Source organism: Phodopus roborovskii, unplaced genomic scaffold (genome assembly GCF_943737965.1).
Source record: "Phodopus roborovskii unplaced genomic scaffold, PHOROB, whole genome shotgun sequence".
Taxonomy (NCBI): Eukaryota; Metazoa; Chordata; class Mammalia; order Rodentia; family Cricetidae; genus Phodopus; species Phodopus roborovskii.
In genome coordinates this window covers 913,820-941,531 of record NW_026126599.1, presented here as the reverse complement: position 1 = coordinate 941,531, position 27,712 = coordinate 913,820, and the positions used below count along the sequence as shown (strand labels likewise).

Here is a 27,712-nt window from a genome sequence, read left to right as displayed (position 1 = left end):
AATAAACATCAACAAATAAAATACCCCTCTCAGGCATATACCCAAATGATCTACATCCATGCAACAAAGACATTTGCTCAACTATGTTCATAGCAGCACTATTTGTAATAGCAAGAACCTGGAAGCAACCTATATGCCCCTCATCTGAAGAATGGATAAAGAAGATGTGGCACATCTACACAATGGAATACTACTCTGTGGGAAAAAAAAAAACAACAATGGAATCTTGAAATTCGCAGGCAAGTTGATGGAACTTGAAGAAATCATCCTGAATGAAGTAACCCAGTCACAAAAAGAGGAACATGGTATGTACACACTCATATATGGCTTTTAGCCCTAGAGCAAAGGATCACCAGCCTATAATTAACACCGCCAGAGAAACTAGGATACAAGGTGGATTCTAAGAGATTCATATTAGGTACCTCACAGAAGGGGGAAGATACAAGTTCTCCAGAGCACATGGGGAGTGGGGAGGGAGCAGTGAGTGGAGAGAGTACTGGGAGAAAGAGAAGGGGAGGAGAGGAAAGCACCTGGGACTTAGTCAGGGGAGGAATAGAAGACAGAAAAAAGGGGAGAGACAGAGAGAAAAGAGACAGAGACGGAGACAGAGAGAAAGAGAGCAACAATAAAAGAGGGAGCCATTATATGATTGAAGAGAAAACTGACTCTAGAGAAATGTCCAGAGACCTACAAAACTGACCCCAACTAACAATTTGAGCAACAGTGGAAAGGCTATCATAAATGCCCTTCCCTGATAATGAGATCAATGGCTAACTTATCCACTATCATGGAGTCCTCATCTAGTACCTGCTGGAAACAGAAATAAACACCCACAACTAAACACTGAGCCGAACTAGAATCCAGATGCAGAGAGGGAGGACAAGACCAGGCTGCAGAAACACATAGAAACAGCTGGCCTGAACAAGTAGGAGTTAATGGGCTCCCAGACTGATAGCTGGGAATCCAGCATGGTACTGACTCAGACCCCCCCTAAACATGGGTCTCAGCTAGAAGGACTGAGCAATCTAAGGGTCCTCATACAGTGGAACCAGGATGTATTCCTGGTGCACAAAAAGACTTTGTGGGCACATCCCCCATGGAGGGATACTGCCTTAACCTAGAGATAGGAGGCAGAGTCTAGTCCCTACTTCAAATGACTGACAAATTTAGATGATCCCTCCTGGAGGGCATCACCCTACATGTGGAATGAGGGTGGGGATGGGAGGGGAGGGTTGTCGGGGTACATGTGAGGGTGGGAGAGAGGGAAAGAGGGAGAGAAGGAGAGAAGGAGGGAGGGAGGGAGGGAGAGATGGAGGGAGGGAGTGGGAACTGGGATCAATATATAATAAAAATAAAATAATATGAAAAAATGTAGTCATTAACATCACAATTTTTAAAATCTCATTTTCAGTAGGAGATTTTGTTGATAAAAATATTAATTGCTGTTTATTTTCTCATCAGAAACCAGAGGGTTTGGTAGTGACAATGATGTAGAAATAGAAAGTCCCACAAGAACAAGATAGTTGAACAAATCTTTGATTGGTATCATCACATTTTTATGTTTCATAACAAGCTCAATGAACATCCAGATTCCTTTGTGAGTGCACAAGATTATCACAGTCTTCATCTTTGAATTTATTCACAATCTGAATTGCTTTCTGGCCTAGTGAGACACAGCATCATAACAGACCACTATGCATCAAGCTCCACTTATGGTCCCATCTCTTGACACAACCTTTAGAAGGACAGGTTTTTCTGGTTGAAGAAGTCCTTGCTTGCTTAGTTTTAATGGGATCTGGAATAGTTAAACAAGTACAAGAAACAGTCAATGAAATGACACCAACCACAAACACAAACAAGAAACACCCAAATGCCAAAAGTGCTTTACAAGCACACAAGAAACTACTTCTACCTCCAGTGTCCTTCCTTAGGTGATAGCTACCTTTTTGGAGACAGGGCTTCTCACTGGTCTAGAACTCACAAATTATATAGTCTGTCTTCTTAGTGAGCCCCAGGAATCTTCTGGTCTCTGCCTCATTGGTATTGGGATTAAGAGTGCATGCCAACACACCTGGTTGGTAATAGGTGGGGTGTTTGGCTGGTTGGTTGGTAGCTGGTTTTTTCTTGGGGTTTATAAGTTAGTGAGGTTTTTTTGTTTGTTTGTTTGTATTCTTGCTTGCTTTGTTTGCTTTGTTTTGCATGGGTTATGGAGATTAAGCTCAAATCCACATGCTTTGAAGGCAAGAACCTTACTGACCAGCCTATCTCCTATAGCCCCTGAGTTTAGACAACTTTTATACTTAGGTCTTTATAAAGTAAAAGATGCAACTCTAAAACTGAAATACTTAAACTCTCCAGTAGGTATGGAAAATAAATGAAAGTCCTTGGACAATAGATCTATATACTTTTCTGCAAATCAATATCCCCATTGGAAAGCTTATAGAACATAAGTTACTGAGAAAGCACACTGACCTGAGTTTCCTTACAAGGCTGGAAGGAGAAGTTCTGCAGGATGGTGACAAGGGCGACTTTCATGTTCATGAGAGCAAACCTCATGCCAATGCAGTTCCTGGGTCCATCCCCAAAGGGCAGGTATGTGTAAGGATTGATGCTGCCCTGGTTCTTCTTGCTGAACCTGGTCCCACGGGAGTAGATAAAACAAGTTAATGAAGCCTAAAAGGCACAAGTCACTTGCTTGACTTTTTTTTTTTTTTTAGATACCCATAAACAATAATAGAGGAAGCATCCCTGAGCTGGTTATGGAAATTCTGGTCTGACTTTTACAGTTTCTTACTTGTGTACAATGGATTGTGATCATTTTCCCCTCCCACGTTAACTTTTCGTATACTCTTTCCAACTCTATTTTCCTATTTCCATGTCTACTTAGTGTGAGTCATTCACAGGTGGTCACAGATATGTGTGTTCCAGCCAGAAGACATTATTAGCACACCTCCCCATTCTTTAACTACTAGTCCTTCCATTCCTCTTCTGTGATGCTCCTTGGGCATGGGGTATGTCATGGGAATTATAGAAGTTACAAGTCTCCCGTCTTACTTTACCATGGAGGAGCTTTTAGTCATATTGAGATGAGGTTAATAGTATTTACAAGAACATTTATCTTTATACATGGCCATTGCATTTAGTGCTATGTGTTCATTCTCTGAGACATAAGAAATGAGACCAATTGAAGAAAAGTACATTAATGGCTCATTGAAGTGGGAGGATAAAATACTCGGCATTCCTGAAATTGTTTTCCTTACTCTTCTCTCTGTTATTCTTCTTTCCCTAACCCATACTCTTTTCCTCCACCCTTCTCTTCCCTTCCTCTTTCCCCTCCCTCCCTCCCTTTTCTTTTTCTTCTTCTCCCTTTTCCTTCCTTCCCCCTAATGTCCCTTCTAGCCTCCCTACTTTCCCCTCCTCTTTCTTCTTCTCCTTCTTGCTCTTCCCTTCCTTCTTCACTGAATAGTTTAAGTCAGAGCATTTGGGAAGACATATAATACTACTCTAATATAATATTACCATTAGCTTATTTCTCTATGTGTCCCCTTGGATATAAAAGTCCCTCTATGTGTTCCTTTGGGTATAAAATAATATCTAACATAAAATTTGTTAATTTCTAGAAAAGCAGCAAATGTAATGTGATTTTGTGTTTTTTTTTAATATTTTGGAAAATTTTTGATGTTTATTGATGTTTATGAGCATTATAGTTCCAAAAATATAATGAAGTTTGTGGGGCATGTGAATAAACACCACACATGGATGAAAGGTTACTGGTCACATAGAATTACTTTGAGAATCCTGTGGATATTAATATGTACACAGAATCCTTGTGAATTTGTCAAACGTTCTTTGTTGTAGACATTTATCAACATATTGATTGATCAGTGTTTGGGATAGTCCCTCATACACAGAAAACACAGACTCTCTCATTATTAAATGAATATAACAAAAATACAGGCAATTGTCTGTGTGTCACAAAGCTATAGACGGTACAATTGCTGAGACTGACAGGAACACGGAAGCCATCTGATGAGCTCTGATTAACTTCTTCAGCAAGTACTATACATAGACTTATTGATGTCTAAGTGGCACATAATGACCAACAACATAAAGTGGCAAAGATCAGGAGGTACATAATTAGACGCAATGAATGTCTATATCCCAAGCCTTTAAGCTTACTGGCCTATGCCCTAAAAACATCATTCTTCATTTTGCTTTCCAAGAAAACAATTAGACTATTGAAATGTGACTGAAGCCTGCTTGAGCCGCTTCCAAAAGAAGGGAGTTTCAGACTTCTGGACAGCAGGCCAAGCGGCTTTGGAAAGTTCACATAGGGTAAGAGAGGGGCCAGGACAAGAGGCAGGAATGGAAGGACCTGTGTGGTCTCCTCTGTCCCCCACAGAGATGCAAACAAGGCCCTCAGATGACACCATTACAGCCACACTGGAGGAGCTGGGAAGCAAAGTCTAGTCAAATGGAAAATGTAAATATTCTCTAAAGGTAATGGGAGGAGATAAAGGTAACAGCAAGCAATACCTAGGGAAGAAAAGACTAATGCATAAAATAAGATAGTGTTGAGGACATTGTGACTGATGCTACCCTTACCTTAAAAGTTTGAATAGTTAGATATATGGATAGATACATGATAAGTAAGACATATAGATACATGATAAGTAAGACACAGAAACAGGCTGTTATTGCTATTAATGTATCTTCAACTCAAAAGACAGCAAGCACATCATGCCCAGACTAGTCCAGTCCTCAGTAGTTTATCTTTCCCATATCCCTGTACCTTTCAGGGCGGAACTCCTCAGGCTCTGGCCAATACTCCGGGTCTTTGTGAAGAACAAAGATTGGTACCATCACCACAGTCCCTTTGTGAATGAGCACCCCATTGACTTCAACATCTGTCTTACAGACCCTCTCAAGTCTTCCAGCAATTGGATATAATCTGAGAGTCTCATTCACCACCATGTCAAGATACTCCATCTGGACCAGGGTATCATAAGTGGCGGGTGCCTGCAAAGGGAAAGGGATATTTTTGCAAATTAAGATTTTGAACTAACTTTCATCTGTGGAGAACTACTAGTGGGTTACACTGCCAAAGAAAAACTCACATTTGTGAAAGACCTTAGCATTTACAAAGGATTTTAATAACTGACACTTCACCTGCTCAATGCACCTGTAAGAACTGTGGGGTAATTATGAAATACAGGAAGACTGTGACAGCCCCAAACCCAGGGACTAAAATCCTCAGTATTACTATATATTACTTTTTTCTTTCTTATGTGAGGAATCGTAACTAACAGATCATGATAATTAGAATCAACAACTTGATACACTTAAGCTACCTTTCCACAGAGAAGCCACACACATGTACATAAAGGTACATAAACATAGGAAAAAGAAAAAGCCCCTAATGTGCTTATTTGAAATTTTCTCATGCGGCCATTCTTTTAATTATATGTAAAATTTGGAAGCATTAAATAGGATACAATTTTAAATGATCTGAGGATGTATTAGTAATCTCTTCTGTACTAAAGATGACAAAAGACAGATACAGTCATTACTATCAAAATATTCCATTTTAACCCTGGTAAAAGTCACAATGAGAACAGGAATCACTCTGCTGCATTCTCTGTTGCTGGCCCAGCCTGCTGGTTGTTCCTTCAGGGCTTGCCTGTGAGCTCTGAAGAGAATGATAAATAAACCAGACAGACTGCTCCACAGACCACATAACCTCATACCCTACAGCCTCCCACTGTGGGCAGAATTGTAAACACCAGCGTGGGAAAACTTCTATTACTTCACGTGACTTTTGAACAGACCATAATATATGATTAAGAGTTTGACTCAGACCATCTATGAGTGGAAAGAGATTGTGGGGCTGAGCTGAATCAATCTGCCTAACCCAGCCCAGCCAAGGCCACTGAGGCTCAGCCAACAGCAGGTAACAGCACACCTCACAATATCAGCAGAGCTGACTACCCAAACACTTGACTAACCAATGCTCATATTTCCATGCCACTGTGATGTTGTGGTTGTTCCTCAGTAGTTTTTGGTAACAGATAATGGATAAAGCTGTACCAACATTCATCTGCAAAGATGTTATTTTCCTAAAGGCAGCAGCCAATGCATGTTCCCTGTTAATTTCTCTCTTCAGAACCTTCTTAAATAAAGTTGGTGAAGGAATCAATGCTTATCACTTTGTTGAAAAATTCTCACTGGATGTAAGGAGCCACTCATGTCAATGTGTCTCCTCTTCCCTTCCTCCCTCTCCAGGTCCCATCCCCTCACCTTATTGGGCAGAGCTGCATCAATTTCATCCTGCAGTCTCTTCTGGACATCAGGGTGCGTGGCCAGTGAGTACAAAGCAAAGGACAGAGCGCTGCTCGTGGTCTCATAGCCAGCAAAAATAAAGATAACTGACTGAGCCACAATTTCCAGATCAGATAAAGCTAATGGGAAAGGAAATACATTTTATTTTAGTGTGTGTGTGTGTGTGTGTGTGTGTGTGTGTGTGTGTGTGTGTGCGTGTGTAAGACAGTATGTCATGGTGTTCTTGGGAGGGTCAGAGGACAGTATGCAGGAGTGAGTTTTATCCTTGCAACATTTGGGTCCTGGGGTTTGAACTCAGGTCTTTGGCTTGGTAACAAGTACCTTTATCTGCTTGCTGACCTATATTGCTGGCCCAGAGATATACTTTAGGTGAAGGAGATAAGTATTTTTAAAATCATGATTTAGATGAAAAACAACCCAAATAAATATCCCAAATCCCTGAGAAGATCATGATAAAGCAATTTAGAGTCACAGTGGCCATGGTTTTTATTCTCATGTTTGTCTGACAAGGGATTGAAATGGGAAAGTCACTTTGGTCCAGTTTCCTAGACCTTTTGGCCATCTGACATCCTCAACACCTCCACAACTGAGCAATCTTAATAGGAAGCATTTCGGTCTGATATACAGTTTCTTCAGTGTGCCCTGTGGATAATTAGAAATCTACCTTTTTGTTTAGTTTTCATTTTGTCTCTGTGTAAGAACTTAAGTCATAACTGCTCATTTACTGGCAAGGTGATATGGCATACTTTAACTTACATTCTGCTCAATTTTTAGGTGTACATGATGTATACAGGTCAGACATAAACATGAGTAAGCAGGTGTGTATGGACACAGGCTCAGAACAGGACTTTTTGTGTCTTTCTCCATCATTCTCCTATTGAACAAGAAACTCATCATTTAAGCTAGTCTGGCTGGCCACTGAGCTCTGTGTCCTCCTGTTTCTACCCTCTGGATCTGGGGCTATCCACATGTAGCCATGCCCAGCTTTTCAGGTGGGTGTTGGGGATCCAAACTAAAGTCTTCATGTTTATGAAACAAGTGCTCTCACCTACTGAGCCATTAATTAGCCCAACCCTAGGAAATCCTCTTAATATACATAAAGTATATTATATCATTCTCCTATCAGAAAAATTAAATTATTCTACCTAAAAATTAGCTTGAAACATTTTGAGTAAATATAAAATAGAAAGGTTTGAGTGCATGGAACATTAGCAGATCTATGAACTACATAGGTCTTAAGAAACTTGAGGCAGCTATATTAAAGCTACTCAAAGTGTGGTCTGCAGGCTGATATCAACATTTTAGAAGTTCTCAGTAGTGTAGCATCTCAAACCCACTCCACATCTTCCTGGTCAGTGTCTGAACTTTCATGAGCTGTGGTATTTATATGCATAATCCATTTGACAAACAAGTATTACCAATCTTCAAAATGCAATTCAGAAGTCAGAGAAGCTACAGAGAAAAGGAATAGCTGCAGAGTATTGAACAATGAGCTGGAGAAATGGCTCAGCCTGTAAAGGACGTAGACTATAGTGGTGATGAAGCATGCCTTTAATCCTAACACTCAGGAGTCAGAGGCAGATGGATCTCTGAGTTCAAGGCCAGCCTGGTCTATACAGCAAGTTCCAACACAGCCAGAAAACCCCTGTCTCAAAAGCAAAAGAATGAAGGCTGTTCTTGCAGAGCACCTAAGCTCAGTTGTGGGCAGCTCAAAACCACCTGTCACCTCAGCTACAGATCTGATACCCTCCTCTGACCTCCACAGACACCTTCACTCATCCATTCACACATACACACACACACACACACACACACACACACACACACACACAGAAACAAATTATAAAATAGTTATTTTTATTTAAAGGGCAATGACTAGCAATATTCTAATAAATGTATCCTCCTTAGAAAAGTTTTTAATCTCAAATGGAAGAAATATCAACTCCAGATAGACTGCATCTGTTGAGTGCTGTACCTTGACAGTGTGAACTGCAGCCCTGTTCCCTAAGATCCAAGCTTTTGACTAAGGCTGGACTTAGACCAACCAGGACTTCCTTATTTGTGTCCTCCTTATTTACATGGTCCTTCATTACAGGGCAGAGATTACAAAAGGAAATTGCATACACAATGACTCATGTTATCTTCCCATATACTATAAACTAGCCAGTCAAGTATACACTTATCCAGTTATCTGGCATGAATCACATGCAATGAACAAGACCAAGAATGAGTCCTAATTATAACTTTGGACTTTCCATGATAACATGAACATGTGGGTTCAATGCTCATAACAAACATACTTCTCCATTGATGAAAGTCAAAAATGGGAGAGTATGGTGATACATCAAGATAGCTCAGCAGGTAAAGTGCCTGTTGCCAAGCCTAATGAACTGAATTCCATCCCAGAACACAAAAGGTGGAAGGAGAGAACAGAATTGTGGAAGCTGTCCTCTGAACTCACATGCACACCAAGGCATGTGCATGCCCACATACATACACAAACAAAATAAGTGAATTTCTAAAATTTATTCTAAAAATAATGGGAGGATGTTCAGGTGATGGGGCAGGAAAGCTGTTATAAATTTAGCTGAAACTGACTGTGAGCCTATACTTTCTCTAAAATCTGCAAACTACTTTTTTAAATATATAAAATTAAAGAATAAGAAAGAACTAAGTCTGTTTCAAAGAGAAGTTTCCTTGATGGAAGAGATAAAGTGTCCTTATACTCATTCATCAGTGGGTATAAGGACAAATGTTTCGACTCTTGTTAGGGATTATGAGGGTTTACTAAAGTAGTGGTTGTAGATTCTCCTCTAAGATCCATGACTACACTAGCACTGAGCAGTTAGCAGGGTTTTCCATTCCAGGCATGGTTTCCCTGTTATTGAGCAAGTCTTAAGTCCAATTAAAGAGCTGTTGGTTACTGCTAAGGTATGTGTGCCACTACTGCTGTGGATCCCTTCCCAAGTGGATATATCTACAAAACACTCCCACACCTAAGGTTCAGGGAACATTGCAGAAGAGGGGGGCAGGAAGACTGTAAGAACCAGATCTGGACGTTTTCTGTGCGATGTGTCTCCTAGTAATGTCAGAAGCTATACCCATAAAAATCTCAACAACATGAATGCCTAAACATGAGCTGAACAAGGATGACACCAATAGATATGCCAAAGTGGATGGAAATGTCCGCGAGGCCTCAACACTACACAAAGAACTATAAGCAACTAAGGGATGCTGAGAGAAGAGCCCAGTTATTCAGTATTGAGTGGCGAGCCATGTGTAACATTACACAGATGAAGCAGATGACATTTAGGAATATATATGTATATAGATATGCATACACATATATGCATGCAGTAACAATGAAAAAAGAACATGAAGTTAAAAGAGTGTGGAGGGGTATATGGAAGGGTTTTGAGAAAGGGAAGGGGTATATTTTGTGATTTTATTATGATCTCAAAAAAAAATTAAAGAAAGAACTCAGGTGCCCATCTGAAAGACTTATTCATGGACACACCTGAATGAGTCTGAGTGTCAAAATAAGCAATGGTAGTGAGGGAACAGAATTCATATATGAGATTACTCAAGAGGAGATGAGGGGCAGGAGAGAGAGGGGAGAGAGGAGGAAGAAGAAGAATAGGAGGGGAGGGAGAAGAAAGAGGAGTTATGGAAGATCAAGGAAGGGAAGGAGGGAGGGAAGGACTGCAAAAAGGAGGAATTACTTGGAACATAATTCCTAGCTGTATAGGACAGGGTGGAATTAGGAAACCATCATTCTTCAACTATCACAGCCACCCATGATGAGAAAATGAGATGAAAAACTAGTAAGATGTGTGCTTAGTCCCAAGGCTTTCTCCATGTGTTCCTTATCAACTACACAGGAAATTAAAGCTTGGCTGTAAATCAAGCACTGGGTAAGCATTCATCCCAGCTTTCCAATGACCATCACCACTGTGGAGCTGTTCCTCTGACTGGATGTCTACAAGCAAATTTCCAGGCAGAGCTTTGGACTCAGTGGATCTAGACAAGACCCAGCTGGTATTTGTTCTGGGGCACAAGATCCAGAGACCACTGATGACCTCCAGTACTGAACTGCCTACACATGGCTGCCCTTCAGGCTTTGATCACAGTTATAATCCATTGCTTCTAGAAAGCTCCTCTGGCTGTTGTATATACTGTCTACATCTATGGATTGGGTTGGGTTTTTTTTTTTCTTTTTGAAGGGGTTTGAATTGTTCGTTTGAAATTTGGAGACCTGTTCATCTACCTGAAAAGCCTCCTGCATATTTCCAAGATGAACCCTTCACTCTGAGGTTCCCCATCAATAAACATGAAACATCCTTGCTTACCTTTGTGAGAATCCTTCACATTGGAACTCTGGGAGTTTATCATCAACTGAAGAAAATCCACTCTTTGCTGAGAGAAAATAATGTTGGAAGATTCAGGTCAGTTGAGAGGACACAGTAAGTCACAAGTGCAGAACTAATCACCATTTCAAGGACAGTGCTTATTGAGAGGGTCCAGAAGTCTGGCTATGGTTCCTGAGTGAACACTAGCTGTGTGTCCAATGGCACTGGTCTTTCCTGCCTTTGACCCTGAGTTCTCTGGCTTCTGAAAAGTCCAGGTCAGCCCTTTCCCTTCACATGTATGATTACACAGGAAGAAGTTCTGAACTTCAATCTTGTGCCCTTCCATCTTAATTTCAAACCATAGTCCTTATACATGACATGAAACTTGGAAGCAGAGTAACTGAGAGAGGCAAGCCTGAGCTACAATAGCAAGACTATCTCAAAAAAATTAAAAATAAAAATAAAGCAGACTAAACTGTGATGGATAGAATAAAATGACTCGTTTTTTTGAAAATGTGTAAAATAATAAGCTTGGAAATGAAGTGGTTTATTGCCAGTATGAGATCTGGGGAATTAAAGTACCTGAAAAGAATTTTTAAGCAGAATCATTGTCCTTTCTGGAAAGGGAGGTGGCAATTTTGGCTCGTTTTTTTTTTTTTTTAATTTACACTAAATGGTACATAAAATTGTACATGGAAATGGATTGAAATGAAATTTTGATGCATGCATACATTGAATGTTGCTTACATCACACTTTCCTCAACATCCATTAGTCATCTGTAATGAGAACTTTCAAAGTCCATTTCTCTGTAGCTTGTGGAATTTTTTGACTGGCTTCAATGAGCATAGGAATACAAATGTCTCCCACACAAGTTTACATCATTATATGACCAGCAGGAAGATGGCTGGATCACATGAGAGTTCTATTCTTTACTTTTGCCCATCTTTTTCCTCTCATGTAAACTCACATCACTGAAGACTTAATCCTTGAAGAAATGAGTCGTTAATAGTGGTTGTTTCTGGCTGGGTGAGGTGGCTCATGCCTTTAATCTCAGCACTCAGGAGGCAGAGGCAGGTGAAAACCAAAATAATAATAATAAATAATAATAATAACGCTTGCTCCATTGGGATCTTCTGATCCAACATCAAAGTCATAAACTTTCTTCCCAATATGAAACTCTAGAATAGGATTGAGTAGATATTCAGAGCAACTTGGACCACAGTTCAAGGATAACATGTTTGCTGACCATGTGTAAGGGCCTGGGTTTTATCCCCAGCACAGAAAAAATAACAAACTTTGATTTTTTTAAAGATATATCCATATGGTTTTCCATAACTCCCCTAATTTACATCCCCACGGGTCATATGCAAGGAATCTCTTTTTACTGGCATGTTGTGAAATTCTTGCCTCAAAGTATTTATTCTGTGGTACACTAATTGTCAGACATATCATTCATTTTAAATGCTTTCTCTGGCTCAATTTATTTTTCTATTCCCAACCACTACACTCTTCCTTCTCTTCAAAATATCAAAAATCTCCTGTCCTTAACCTATACTCCTCCATCTAGATTTTAAAGATTCAGATGAAATATGTATGTGTGTGGGAATTTTTTATAGACAGGAAGAAACATATTATCAATAAATGGAAGTCCTCATGTGAGCAGTTATTACCTTTCCTTTCTCTTGCATGCGATTCTCTTTCATTCGTTGCACAGAGGTTTTAAAAAAGTTTATGACATCTTTTGGGAAAATGCAGATATTTACAGCATCAAATACTGGGGTAAGGAATGGGAAGAGTGCTAGAAGAGGAAGAAAAGAGAAACCATGGTGAAAAAAATTTTACCTGGAATGATTACATTTATTCTAACACTCAAAACAGTCTCAACTGACTCTTCCCTCCTGCTCAGGTTCCAGGACACTGGCTGGGAAACGGCATGTCAATGTATGGCCACCAACATAGAGGTGATATCAATGGCACTTGACTCATGGTTCCAGGGTTAAATTCCTTGACCTCTCACCCTTGACATGTTGGACTAAAGTCTTTTTGGGATAGATCAGGCTTCAGTCCAGTGCTGCAGCTAATCAAAATGTTCAAGAAAGAATTTTCAAGGCTGGAGAGATGGCTCAGCAGGTAAAGTGCTCACCTTCGAAATGTGAGGACCTGTGTTCAGTTCCCAGAACCCATGCTACAAACCAAGTGCAGTGGTTCAGCAATGGCAACATGAGAACTGAAGACAGTTAATCCTAGAAGCTTAATGGCTAGTCAAGCTTGAGGAAATAGGCCAATGAGAGAGCCTGCCTCAAACAAAAGGTGACAGACGCATGACATCTTCCTACTTGTATGCACCCATACACACAAGTACACCTACCCACCTACCCATGAATACACACAAGCACACATACACACACAAATAATAATAATAATAACAATGATGATGATGATGATTACATTAGCCAAATCACAAAAATAAAGAAATCCTTATAAGATGGAGACAAAACAATACCCAGAAGGGAGTTAACAGGTACTGAGAAAAAAAATCTCACATAACAATACTTTATACCATGTACCACTAAAAGAGAAGAGAACACAGACTTCAGGAGAGAGAGTAGACACTACTGACCAAAGTGCAAACTAATGAAACAAACATATGTAAAGGAAATCAATGAAAACAAAAGGTATTTCTTTGAAAGTATATCCAGAGTTGGCAAAATGTTAGCTGGGATTGTTCTAGAATTAGATGGCTCAGATTACTAGCATGCACATTGAAGTGGGAGGAGAACAAAGTTATGGGAAACATGAGGGCATATAAAGGAATTCTACTAATAATTGGAGGACTAGAACAATAGCCTCAATTTATACAACTTGGCTAGAACGTACAAATTCCTAGAAATACATAAATTATAAACATGGACTCAAAAAGAAATGCAATACCATGCATAATAGCCCCATAACATAATGAGAGATTATTTGTTTCAAAGCAAGTACACAGAGACCCATAGCAATTCTCACAGCCTAGAGAAAATGGAGAGTAATGATAGAAGGAGATTATCATACAAATGTGTTCCATGATCATACTTAATCTTTGCCTCTTCCTACCTCACCTTATGTACATAATTAAAAGTTCTCTTGATTTTAAAAAAAGGCTATTCCACAAGGAAAGCCTAAAACCAAAAGGTTTTGATGCTGAATTTTACTGAATATTTGAAGAAAGGCATATGCCATTGCTTCCCAAACAGTTCCAAAATGTAGAACAAACATGAAAACATCTCCAAAATCTGCCATAAGGTGAGTGGCGCTCTAATACTAAGACCAGACAAATATCTCACAAGAAAAAAAAACTGCAAAGTAACATCACTTGTACAGTTGGTTTCAGGATTTTCAACACAATATTGTATACTGAATCAAGATGAGTTGTATGATGGGAGATGTCATTCTGTAAAATATGTTTCTCATAGTGGCTAATAAATAAAGCACTGTTGGCCAATAAGAAAGCAAGATAGGCGGGACTAGGAGACAAGGAGGATTCGAGGAAATAGTAGGGAGGAGTCAGCATATAGAGAGAGAGGAGAAGAGAGGTCCGGGCCCATTCTCCGGTAAGATGAGACCACATGGAAATACTTAGATTAATAGAAATGGGTTAATAATTAAGACAGAGCTAATAAGAAACAAGTAACTGTCCAACAGAATTATACCTAATACAGCGTCTCTGTGTGTTAATTGGGGCTGGCATGGCGGTGGGTCCAGACCGGTGGCAGGAAAAACCTTACTCGTTACAGTTGTATTACGCTAACTAGGTATGATTCATCTCAAGGATGTTCTGCTGTATAATTGAGTGTATCAATGCAAATAAAAATGCACAAAACAGATGGATAGACACTAAATAAAACATTGAAGAAGAGACAACACCCTTTTGTGATTAAAGACATGTCCTTAATTAGTTCAGCACAATATATTAGACATTACTATATAACTCAGCACTTCCCCTTGGATATACATCCAAAAGCAAATTAAAGCATGTGTTGAAACACAGGCTTTCAAGAGAATATTCATAGTAGCACTGTTCACAGCAGCCAAAAAAAGCCAAAACATTTCAAATATCCATCAGTCACAGATAGAACATGACATGTCAAACAAAGGCATATGAGATGGCTCAGCAGTTAAGAGCACTGGTTGCTCTTCCAGGGGACCTGAATTTGATTCCCAGCAGCCACATGGTGACTCACAGCCATCTATAATGGAATCTGATGCCCTCTTCTGTCATACAGGCTTGCACATAAGTAGAGCACTTACATACATAAAATGCATAAATAAATTAATATTAAACAAAGGAATATGATTCTGCCATGGAAGAAATGAAATACTAATACCCACTTCAAGATGCATGAACTTTAAAAACATACTGATTTGAAAACCAACACAAAAGGTGACATTACACTCTTCTACTTGTACAAAGCATCCAGAATAAGCCAATCTGTGCAATTAGAAAATAAACTTACTTGTTGCTTGTTCCTGAGGGAAGTAAGGAATTGATCATAAAAGTACAGAGATTCTAAGACAACAAAAATGTCCCACATCTGAAGACAGTGATAGCTGAAATGTTTCAAATATACTGAAAACCATCTTTCAGCCTGTTTAAGTGGGCTACTTACAACATATGTGGATTGTCTTGCTACAATGTTACTTTGCAAGACAGAAAGAATTAAATATTAGGTCATGTGAACAAGGGGGAGCTCATGGTCCCCAGTCTGATAGCTGGGAAACCAGCATAGGACCGACCCAGACCCCCTGAATGTGGTGTTAGTTAGGATGACTGGGCAGTCTATGGGGCCTCAGGTAGTGGATCAATATTTACCCCTAGTGTACAAATGGACTTTGGGAGCCCATTCCACACAGAAGGATAATCTTTCAGCCTAGACACATGGGGAAAGGCCTAGACCCTGCTCCAAATGATATGATAGACTTTGAAGACTCCCCATGGAAAGCCTCATCCTCCCTGGGGAGCAGAAAGAGGATGGGATGGGGGTTGGTGGGGGCACAGAGGAGGCTGGGAGGGTGAGGGAACTGTGATTGACATGTAAACAAGCTTGTTTCAAATTTAAATTTAAAAATTACCATAAAAATAAAGAGTCATAAAACTCAAAGAAAGAAAGGAAGGAAGGAAGGAAGGAAGGAAGGAAGGAAGGAAGGAAAGAAGGAAGGAAGGAAGGAAGGAAGAAGCTGGAGGTGGTGGCTCATGCCTTTAATCCCAGCACTGGAAGGCAGAGGCAGGCATCTTTGTAAGCTCAAGGCCAGCCTGATCTACAGAACTAGTTCCAGGACAGGCTTCAAAACAATACAGAGAAATGATGGGAGATGTGATTCTGTAAATATGTTTCTCATACTGGTTTAATGAATAAAGCACTGTTGGCCAATAGGAAAGCAAGATAGGTGGGACTAGGAGACGAGGAGGAAAGAGGAAGTAGTAAGGAGGAGTCAACATGGAGAGGCTGGAGAGAACAGAATCGCCATTCCTCCACTCTCGGTTAGACCACATGAAAATACATAGAAATGGGTTAATACTTAAGACAGAGCTAGCCGAAAGAAACTAGTACCGGGTCAATAGCATAATATCAAATACAGAGTCTCTGTGCGTTATTTGGGGCTGGCGCGGCAGCGGGACAAGACCAGGCGGCCGGAGGAAAATCCCTACTCCTTACAGAGAAACCCTGTCTCAAAACAAAAAAAGCAAACCAAAGCAAAAAGAAAGAAAGAAATACTAGGTCACGTACTCACTGAGAGGAACAATGGATCAAAAACATCAAATTTTAAGAGCTTCTTGATTTTTTCCACAAAAGGATCCTGAGGATTGTTGAGGGAATCAACATTCACTCCAAATGATGTGGCAGTGATCACATCCATGCTGTAGGCCCCAAAGATGCTGAGGAGAGGCGGGGGGGGGAGGATACAGAAAGAGGGGGGGATTAATAGCTATACCTCTTTCTACTCCAATTGAGATACATAAGGTGTGAAGTATGTGTGAATTCATATGTCCATCCAAGTCAATCATAGTGCCACACAAAGACCCTTTCTATGATGTCCTTGTTTGTCTCATACTCAATTGTGAATTTATCAGGTGACAGTGTTGTGCCTATCTTTGTGCTGTGGAGTGACATGGATACTATGATGGTTAGTTTTAATTATCAAAATGATCTAATCTAGAATTGCCTGGGAAGAAACTCTCAAGGAGGAATTGTTTATATCAAGTTGGACAGGCCCTATGGGATGTTGCCTTGGTTGTATTCATTGATGTGGGAAGATATGATCCACTATGGATGGCAGCATTCCCTGGGTATGGTAGTATGAATGTAATTAGCTCCCATAAAATGGCACTATCAGGAGGTGTGGCCTTGTTGAAGCAGGTGTATCCTTATTGGAGGAAATATGTCACTGTGGGTGTGGGCTTTCAGGTCTCCTATGCTCAAGATTCCACCTAGTTCAATGAGTTTACTTCCTGTGCAAGATACAGAACTCTCAGCTACCTCTCTAGCATCATGTCTGCCTGCACACCACTATGTCCCTCCATTGATGATAATGGACTAAACCTCTGAACTGTAAACTACCCAATTAAATGCTTTCCTTTATAAGAGTTGTCATGGGCATGGTGTCTCTTCATAGCAACTGAAACCCTAACTAAGACACTGGGTTCAGGCCTGAACTATGTAAGTGTGGAAAAGATAAGCTAAATATTAAACGTGTATATTCATTTTATTTTGTTCTGCATTGTGGATATCAATATTTTCCCTCTATTGTGTGAATCCCAGGGATCTAATTCAGGTTATCACCTTGGTAGCAGGTGCCTTATAAATTGTTTGATGCTTTAACTTTCCTGGTATGCACACAGCATCCTAATAAGTGCCAAGTACTTTTTCCATTCTTTTCTACTGAATAAACACTTAACAAATTAGATTATGTTCATTCTTTCCTAAATTATCTTTTTTTCTAGAATTTCAAAAGTAAAAATTGAATAGACAACTTAATAATGGATCCTGTGTGCAGAGATGAGACTTGTTCTCTGTAAATCACCCTATCTTCTCATAGGAAATACCCCTTTGCAGGGGGGCCCATTACAGTCATACTGCTGCTACAGTGATGCCTCCAGTTTCCTCTGGTCTCAACTCGAGTAGTACTCTAACCTGTTGTAATCAGTTAAAACACCAGACAACCCACTTTTGCCTGGTCCTGAACTAAGTTAACAATGAAAACTTCAACTCCACAGCTGGCAGTTATGGTGGTACTATTGTTATGATATGAATATACAATATCCCTCCAGAGTATTATGTGTTTGAACACTTGGTCCCCAGCTAGTGGTACTGTCTGGGGAAAATGTGGAAAGTTAGAGGTAGGGCCTCATTACAAGAAGCAGGTCATTTTGCACAGGCCTTGACTCTGCATAGCCTGGCCATACTTCCTTCTTCCTCATCATAGACACAGTGGCCTTGACTCTGTATAGCCTGGCCATACTTCCTTCTTCCTCATCATAGACACAGCGTGACCAGCTAGCCTCCTACTCATGCCACCATGTCTTTGTACTGTGATGGACTGTATCCCTATAGAACTGTAAGCCAAAATGAAACCTTCCTTCCTTCGGTTGCTTTTGTCGCTTTTTTGTTACAGCAACAGAAAAGTAATTAACACAACAACCCAACAACCAACAACGGTGCTAATACTTACTCTTTCATGTTGATGGGATCCCCATTCTCTGATCCCTTCCTCATGTTTCTCACCAACACATCTGCATACTGGTTAATGATGGGGAGCATCTATACACAAAACAAAATACCATCCACATTGAGATGAAGGGCTCAGTTCCCAGTGGACACAGCTTTCCCCAGGACAAAGCAAGAAGTCACATTAACACAAAAGGACATTCTTAGGAAGTTTCAACTCAGAGGACATTGCTTGGGAAAAGGCTGTGATCTACCACTCTACCTGTCCCCAGATGTATTCCTCATGTTTACAGTGATGAGCTTATTACTTCATTACCTCCTTGAGCTTTCCACTGGTGAAGGTTGGAGACAGCAATGCTCGGATTCTCTTCCATTCTTCATTCTCAGCGATGGAAATGGCTTTTTTCAAAATTCCCGTTGGACCAAATAACTAGAATCCAAAACAAAAGAGATGTTGCACTACTCAGGTATGGAGAACTGCAACATTGTGGGGACATGTTAACAGGCATCACTTACATACAATTTATTTAGAACTATATCATTAAATGGTACAGGAAATGTGTGTTTCAAATGTCTCACTCTCTAGGAGTCTGGAGGTAAAGAAAGGAGGGTGTGTCAGTTGTGGAAGTTCAATAAAGGTAGGCTTGAATTGACTAATGTATCAATATGCATGCATTTCAATATAATGCTTAAGTTCACTAAAAATATATAATTGATAAATATGATGAAAAATTTTAAGTCAATGTGTTGTGTGAAAAATCACAAAAACTTAAGAGCAGCAGCTAAAATTGAGCCCAACTGTAGAAGTTTATATCCTTTAAAAGTAAAAAGAAAAAACTTCCCTATATTTTTATTAAAATAATGTCAAGGTATGGGATTCATGGAGGACATAAACAAACAAACATCTAGAACTTAAAAATGAGTTAATTCATTTAAAAAATTCCAAGCACATTGGTAAGGTAAGTGAGGAATATGCCAAACAACATCAAATACACAATGTCTTTCACAATCATTCCAAAGAAAATGAAATATTTTATGTATGAGTCTAACAAAATCTAACAACAACAATAAAAATGTTCATTAAGAAGAATCAATGAAAATTTGAAGGAATGAAGACATTTAAAACACTCACAGCTCAAAACAACCTGCTGGGGAGAGAGCTCTGAGGATGAGTGTTTGCCTGTAATCCTGAGGACCTAGGTTCAAATCTGAAGCAGTCACATTTTAAAAGATGTTGGCTATGGCTATGGGTACCTGTGATCCAGGGTTGGAAGAATGGAGACAGCAGATACCAATGGTTCACTGACCAGTTAGACCAGCCAAAACAACAGAGTAGTACAGTAGAACACTTAACATCCTCCTTAGAATCTGCATATTCTCATGGGAACACATATTTTACACACACACAAAACTCTCACAAACATGAGATTCAGAATACTAAAATAGTATGCCATTGGAACACACACACACTCACACATACAAAATTGTGTTTTATTCAGCCATAAAGAGCAAAATTATATTGTTTGCAGAAAACTATATGGAGCTGAAGATCACATTAAGTGAAGACATATTCAGAAACACGAGCCTTACCTATCAGTATTGATAACAGACTTTTTAACTATGTACATATAACAAAACTATGGGGGACTGGAGAGAAGGCTCAGCACGTAAGAACCGCTGCTCTTGCAGAAGACTAGAGTTTGGTTCCCAACACACAAAGAGTGGCTCATAAATACCATAACTATGTCTCTAAAGGATCCTGCACCTTCTTCTAGCCTCTGTGAACACATGCACACATATGCACATACACCTACAGAGAGAGACACACATACAAATATAAACATAGACACATAAAAATATCATAAACATAAAAATATCACAAGAAAACCATCTATTTTATATAATAAACATATGCCAAGATGTAGAAAATAAAATATTTTCCAACTGAGAAGAAAATACAAGCTATATGTGATGTGGAAACCTTGTCATGAAGGAACAATTCTGTATCTTGGCTGCTAATGGTTATACATAGATGTACAAATAAATATGCATGGAGTTACATACCCGTGTACACACACACTACAAAATAAAGACATGTATGGGTTATACAAATTTCCTGTCACAGAAACATACTAAATTTATAATTATGTAAAATATCACCTTTGAGCTAAGTTGAAAAATTCATGAAACATTGTTATATATTTTTGGCCAATGACTTATAAAATTATAATTATTTCATGATTAAAAACTAACATATTACAGGTGTTGGTGGTGCATGCCTTTAATCCCAGCACTTGGGAGGCAGAAGCAGGTGGATTTCTGTGAGTTCTAGGCCAGCCTGATCTACAAAGTGAGTTCTAGAACAGCCAAAGATGTTATACAGGAAAAAAAATCTGTCTCAAAAAAAAAACAAACAAACAAACAAAGAAAACCAAGATATAAACGGGACACTGGGGAGATGGCTTAGTAGGAAAGAGTGCTTGCTGTGTAAGCATAAATATCTTAGTTTGAATCTCAAACACATACATAAAAAGCTGGATGTGGCCCTATGCATCTGTAACCCCAGCTCTGTGAGGGGCAGAAACAGGAGAATTACTGGTGTTTGTTAACTGACAGCCTAGATCCAGGTTCAATGAGAAACCCTGTCTCAAGAGAATAAGGAGAATAGAGCCAGACATCCAATATCCTCCTCTGACTTTCATATATGGTAGGTATGTGCATCTGCACACATGTGCATATACCCCATGTACATGCATGTAAACATTCATTCATCAAAAGGACTCTAATATGAATAAATAGAGATCAAAATATTTTAAATAGATGCCTACCCGCCGATTTGTGAAGATAGAATAGCATTCCTTCACCAGCACTGTTTTGATCATGTCTGGATCCGTGATAGCCAACACAGGCTGTCGACCCTCATAAAACCTGCATTGGCAAAGCAGAGAGGATTAAACCCAGACATGTAGATTTTCTAGTTGGAGGCATGCCCAGAAACTCATGAACTGATCCAGATGTTATATAACCAATATCTTAGTTATACAACATGTGGCAACATAAGCGCCTAGCTTAAATCCAGGATTCTGACCACAGGTCCTTACACTCAAATGAAGTGTAATGTAGCTCATGCAGAGAAGGGGCAAATACAAAATAGCTCTATAAAGGGGTCATAATTAGAACTAAATTAGAGCATTTGTTAAGCCTGAATGGTGCATACATGATTATCACCCATATACTATTTTTCATAATTTTACATGTTCAAAATATTATCAGACACCCACAGCTAACCCACTGAGTCAAACTCCTGGAATCCAGTTGCAGAGAGGGAGGAGTGATGATGAGCAATGGGGTCAAGACCAGGCTACAGAAACCCACAGAGAGAGCTGACCTGAACAAGGGAGAGCTCATGGACCCCAAATTGATAGCTGGGAAACCAGCATTGGACCAACCCAGACCTGCTGAATGTGGGCCTCAGTTAGAAGGCCTGGGCAGCATGTTTCTCCAACATCTTATTTTTTTAAATATGTAGGGAGGTTGATAAAGTTTATACTGATTCTCCATAGAGACACCCCAGCCCCAGCCCATAGGCAGCTTTATTCTTTTTTCTTTGTCACATTCAAAGTCCGTTTTGCTCTTTGTATTTTAATACATTGGAAACTCCAATAAATGAAATGATGCAGATTTTTCTTGAGTCCTATAAAAACAAAAAAAGAAGAAGGCCTGGGCAGTCTAGGGGACCTCTGACAATGGAACCAGGATGCATCCCTGGTGCACGAAAGGACTTTGGGAGCACATTCCCCATGGAGGGATACTCCCTTAGCCTAGAGGCAGGAGGGAGGGCCTGGTCCCTACTCCAAATGACTTGACAGATTTGATGATCCCTCCTGGAAGGCCTCACCCTCCCTGTGGAGTGGGTGGGGAATGGAATGGGAGGGGGGCATGGGAGGATGGGAGGGAGAGGGAATTGGGATCAATATATAAAATAAGAAAGAATAATAAAAAAAGTATTAGATTACCAAAAAGGATATTAAGTGAATGGAAAACTGAAGTTGAGTAATTTGAGTACAAAATAGTGAAATATCCAGACACTGTACTGAAGCAGGTGAACCATTCCCGAACCACCAAATCCTATGGGACCCTTGCTAGGAAAAGCCCCCCAAATCATCTTCATAATACAGAGCCCCCCAAATCTTCATAATACAAAGCCCCCCAAATCTCCATAATATAGAGCTCCCCAAATCTTCATAATACAGAGCCCCCCAAATCTTCATAATACAGAGCCCCCCAAATCTTCATAATACAGAGCCGCCCAAATCTTCATAATACAGAGCTTACACTCAAGATCCTTTGGGCTTTTATCAACATTTCAGATCTTCCCAATGGAAGTTACCATAATACTCACCCCCACATTTTCCCATATGTTTTACCACATTTTAAGTCAAATTCCCAGAAGCCCTGGAAAGAGGGGAAAAAATGAGAATCCATAACTATTTTAAATATACTCTTCTTTCCTGTAGTTGGAGTACAAATGATATGAATCTTACAAAATCAGTCTTAGTATCCCTCAATGACACTGAGAGGAACATTCTGATTCACCACTGACTGAATAGAAAGGAAATTAAATGCTAGATGTGTATGAAATGTGGATATTAAAATTTCTCAGATTTCCCCCCGACACTGCAAATACACAAATTCCACCCTTGACTGTAATTGTGAATGCCATTACACATGTTGGCCACTCACTCTTCACTTGACACATAACAGCTAACAACATGTCTCTAAAGGTTTTGTTTCACACTCAGTTGAAGAGATGGAGGAGAGATCATATAAACAAGAAGGGTAAGCTCATGATGGGGAAAACCATAGAGACAGCTGACCCAAGCTAGTGGGAGCTCATGGGCTCTGAACTGACCACTGGGGAACCTGCATGGGACTGAACTAGGACCTTTGAATGTGGATGACAGTTATGTAGCTTGATCTGTTGGGGGGGGGGGCTGGCAGTGGCACCAGGACCTATTCAGAGTGCATGAACTGACTTTTTGGGATCCCATTCTCTATGGTGGGATACCTTGCTCAGCTTTGATAGTGGGGGGGGGGGAGGGGCTTGGTCTTGCCTCAAATTGGTATGCCAGATTTTGACCACTCCCCAAGGAAGGCCTTACCCTCTCTGAGAAGTGGATAGTGGGGTGCAGTAAGAGAAAGGTTTTCCTTCTCTACATGCTGTCCCTAAAATCCCCAGACTTTCCAAATTGTTCCTTCCATAGACACAATGGGAAATGGAAGCTAAGGGAACACCAGTGAGATCCATTTAACTCCTTATTCAGCACCTTTTTCTTTACTTCATGACCCCTCCCTTAGAGAACTAATAGAATTCTGACAGTGAGGAAACCAGTGGCCTCTTTTAATTTAGAGCATTAGTCTCAGGCAGGCAAGTTGCTGAGTGAGGAGGCAAGTGAATAAAATGACAATGGTAGTTGAAGAGATGGCACAGTGATTAAGAGAACTACCTGCTGTGCCAGAGGACCAGGATTCAGTTCCCAGCACCACATGGCAGCTGTCTGTAACTCCAGTTCTAGGGGGACATCTTTGTGGGCACCCAGCATTCATACACAAAAGCCACACACATGAAAATATTTTTAAAAAATAAAGAGAATTTGTCTTTATGGCTCTCCAGCAACATGGGAAAATGGGGAGATGCCACCCTCTACATGGACCATAACAAAGGAAAACTCCTCTACACATAACATTGGAAATTAAATACATGCTCTGAGTCTGTGAAACTTATAAAGACAACTTAAAGTTTCGGTTGTAAGATTTAATTTTGCAAATAAAAATTCCAGAAGCCTAACTGTTCCCTGCTAAAATCTGCACTGGGGACAAAGGACAATGCCCTTTGAGGATCACAAGTCTGAACATCAAGTCCTCAACACAAATGTTGATATGTCAGAGGTCTCAACTGATCAATTGTGCCAAACTAGATCCTCCAAAAACTTACAGCAAGGCTATGGAGAAGCTGCTCTTATTTCAGACAGAAACCAAACATGGCTTCTAAAATTCCACCTCAGTTCTACTCTAGATCTTGCCTTTTTATTGATGGCACTAAGCCAGTCTTGACAACTACAAAAGGAAAGATAGGGAGCCCAAAGAACACTGACCTTCCGGTAATTAAGAATTGTCCCCAAGAAAGGCAAAGGTTTGGGCCCAGGAATTCCCAACTTTTTAAAAAGTCCATGTGAATGGGTTCCATATCTATGAAGTGAAAGAGAAAGTTAGTACATTGGGGTTGTCATTGTATGCTGAGCAGTCATGGATACAGACTCTATAAATTCAAACAGAGGAGGCAACATGTAGGCAACAACAAAAACTCCAACAGCAATAATTAGTTTTGGTCTTCACTTCTTCTCTAGAGTTCTCTGTGGGACACTCAAAGGCCACAAAGATTATCTTAAAAAGTAAGTAAAATTTTGGGGCTCCAAATCCTAAGGTTGAGCATTAATAAATGTCTGGAAACTTGAGTTTAAGTGTTCATGTGACATCCATCTGAATTCTTTTTTGTTTTGTTTTGTTTTGTTTTTCAATCTGATTTCTTATATGTCATTTTTTTCACTTCCTTTTATTTAGGAAATGGATTAGACGCTAATCAGCTGTCCTTCCAGTGATCTTCAGTGGGCTCCACAACATGCAAGTGTGTTTGAGAGTTCTCCCTTGAGAGAAGAGACATAATCTCAACTTCCTCCTAACTCATATCTGAAGGTATTTCATTTCACCACTGGCCCACCTTCTTCCTTATACTAAGGGATTTGCATGACTGGATAGGCAGGTATATCAAACACTGATGATTTTTTAAAACCTGATAAGCAAGTTTATTTCAAAGCACACATGCAATCTATGCCATGTATTCATTTGTGCATTAGACTCCCATTCCTGACACTATTATAAACAAATGAAATTACTATAAATGCATCAGTTGTCATAAATATTGAAAACAACAGCCTCACTTTAACCTTTTGAAGGAAGGTCCTGGGATTATCTCAAAGAGATTCTAGGACTGAACAGAAGGAAGTTAAACATTTCAATTAAATGTAAAGTATTATCAGATGGAAAAACTGTTGCCACAATACTTTAAATATTTATCTATTCCTTTAACGAATAAAACCACATCTGAATTTTTCATTTTCACATCATTCTGAATGTCTACCTCTCCTTAGAGTAAAATGGTGACAGAAGTCAAATGTGATGTGTGTGTGAGAGAGAGAGAGAGAGCACACACAGACAGAAAGAGGACAGAGAGACAGAGACAGAGACAGAGAGAGATCAAACAATGATTTTCACCCTTCCTAACCCTTTAATACAGTTTCTCATGTGGTGGTGGACCCCTACCAGTAATTTCATTGCAACTTCATAACTGCAATTTTACTATGGTAGCTGGTACACGGGATATCTGATATTCAACCCCTGAGAAAGGATCACTGGACCTCAAAGGGGTCGAGACCCACAGGCTAAAAATAGCTGCAGTAGAAAGAGCTGGGGATGGTGGCCATACTTGCTTTGAATCCTGGAACTCAGGATAACACCTCTCCTCCCCTCACTTGTACAGGAATGCCTTCATTGAAAGGAAATACTGAGATGGATGTTTTGGCTGATACTCCCAATAGAACTTAGAAGGAAACATTTAGCACCATAATGCCTTTTGAGGATGTCAGTAGCTCTCATAGCTGAGGAGTTACTCTTCATGCTCCTACTTAGACTACTTTGAAGGGAAAGAATCAAAGTCGGGTCTCCTTTGCTCTAAGACTCATCACTGATGGAGACTAGAGGGATGGCTCCAGGGTTAAGAACACTTGTTGCTCTTTTAGAGGACTTGGGTTCAATTCCTGGCATCTATATAGCGGCTCACAGCCACCTGTATGTAACTTCAGTTCCAAGGGATAAGATGTCCATAAGCATGCATATATGTAATGCGCATACATACATGCAGGCAAAAACACTCACATAAAATAAAATGACCAAATTTAACATAAAAAAGATTCATCACTTGGAAGCAAATAATTCAATATATTACAAATAGGAGGACTGAGTTTGGGAAAAACAGAGAGCTCCAAGGAGTGGTAACAAAACAAGGAATAAACTGAGTCTACCATACATCCTGGGGTACACTAGGGGCACTGCATACACTAGGGGTCCTAGAGACAAGGGGGAAGGAACTAACCATGTGCACGTGGAGCACTACTATACATCTCCTGCTTCAGAAGATGTGGGTGTGGACAACACAAAAGCTCCTCCAATCACCACACTCCTGAGACCTTGCAGAAGAGGCCTTCCATCATACGCAGTGACCAGTGATCAGTTATTTGTAATCTGCTTCTGCTGAGCTCTGGTTGGCTAATGCAGGGGAAAAACTGAGACTCAAGAAGAGGACACCCCAAGTCTAACTGAGGTCACTTGATCCTCCTATCCACAGAGAGTGGAGGTTAGTAGAAGAGAAATGCTATTTATCCCCTTGGAGGGATTTACATAAGACCAACAGCAACCCTATGTCTTAGCATCCCACACTCAAGCAACATCCCCCTTCTTTTTCTCCTTGGATTTTCTCAAACGGGTAGAGGAAAGAATCATCCAACTCACATCCCCGAGTCCTGATCACTGAGGAGAGGAGCCTGGGCAGTTTACTCACAGGTAGAGGAGCACCAGGCCAGTAGCCAGGAGCAACCAGGTTTCCATGGAAAAGTTTGGGATCAGGTCCATTGTTGCTTTCTTTAATCAAGTCTCTTTTGTGTTTTATTCTCAGCTGTGTGTGCTGCACCTTGCAGGGTTGAGCCTGATGAGCTCCCTTCCCCGCCCAGCTGTTGATTCTAGGAGGCCAACTTACAGAGCTTAAGTAGTAGGAAAGGGGTGGAGCTGGCCTTGCAGCCAATGAGAACACCACCAGGCCACACAGTGACAACATCTGGTGCACTCTCTCACCTTAGCAGTTGGCATGGTCTACTGTGATCTTTGCATTCCTTTGCTATGAAATATTAACTAAAAAATAATGCAACCAGTGATTATATTATCACTGAATCCAAAGGTTATTGCTTCTTATCAGAAACTCAAGTGAAATCATTAGCTTTAATTCTTCTATAGTAGTTCTGTCCTTGTTTGCTTGGTGTTCTGATGAAAAACACTCTGACGAAAAAACAACCTTGGGGGGCGGGGTTTGTTTAATATTACAACTTACGGTCCATCATGAAGGGAAATCAGGGCAGAAAGTCTAGGTATGAATCTGGAGGCAGGAACTGAAGCAGAGCTGAATGCTGCTTACAGACTGGACCCCTGTA

At 40.1% G+C, this 27,712-nt stretch overlaps 1 protein-coding gene across 1 annotated transcript; it reads right to left on the bottom strand.

The window, feature by feature from the left end:
- Positions 1 to 1,418: 1,418 nt before the first annotated feature.
- Positions 1,419 to 27,236, bottom strand: LOC127237200 (cytochrome P450 3A9). Its single transcript, XM_051205311.1, has 13 exons — positions 27,070 to 27,236; positions 24,551 to 24,644; positions 22,798 to 22,850; positions 21,224 to 21,323; positions 18,712 to 18,825; positions 18,400 to 18,488; positions 16,458 to 16,606; positions 12,360 to 12,487; positions 10,689 to 10,755; positions 6,298 to 6,458; positions 4,793 to 5,019; positions 2,473 to 2,635; positions 1,419 to 1,795 (listed from the first exon to the last, which is right to left on the bottom strand). Exons 1-13 carry the CDS (start codon positions 27,138 to 27,140, stop codon positions 1,700 to 1,702), a joined length of 1,512 nt encoding a protein of 503 aa, XP_051061268.1. The 5' UTR covers positions 27,141 to 27,236; the 3' UTR covers positions 1,419 to 1,699.
- Positions 27,237 to 27,712: the final 476 nt, after the last annotated feature.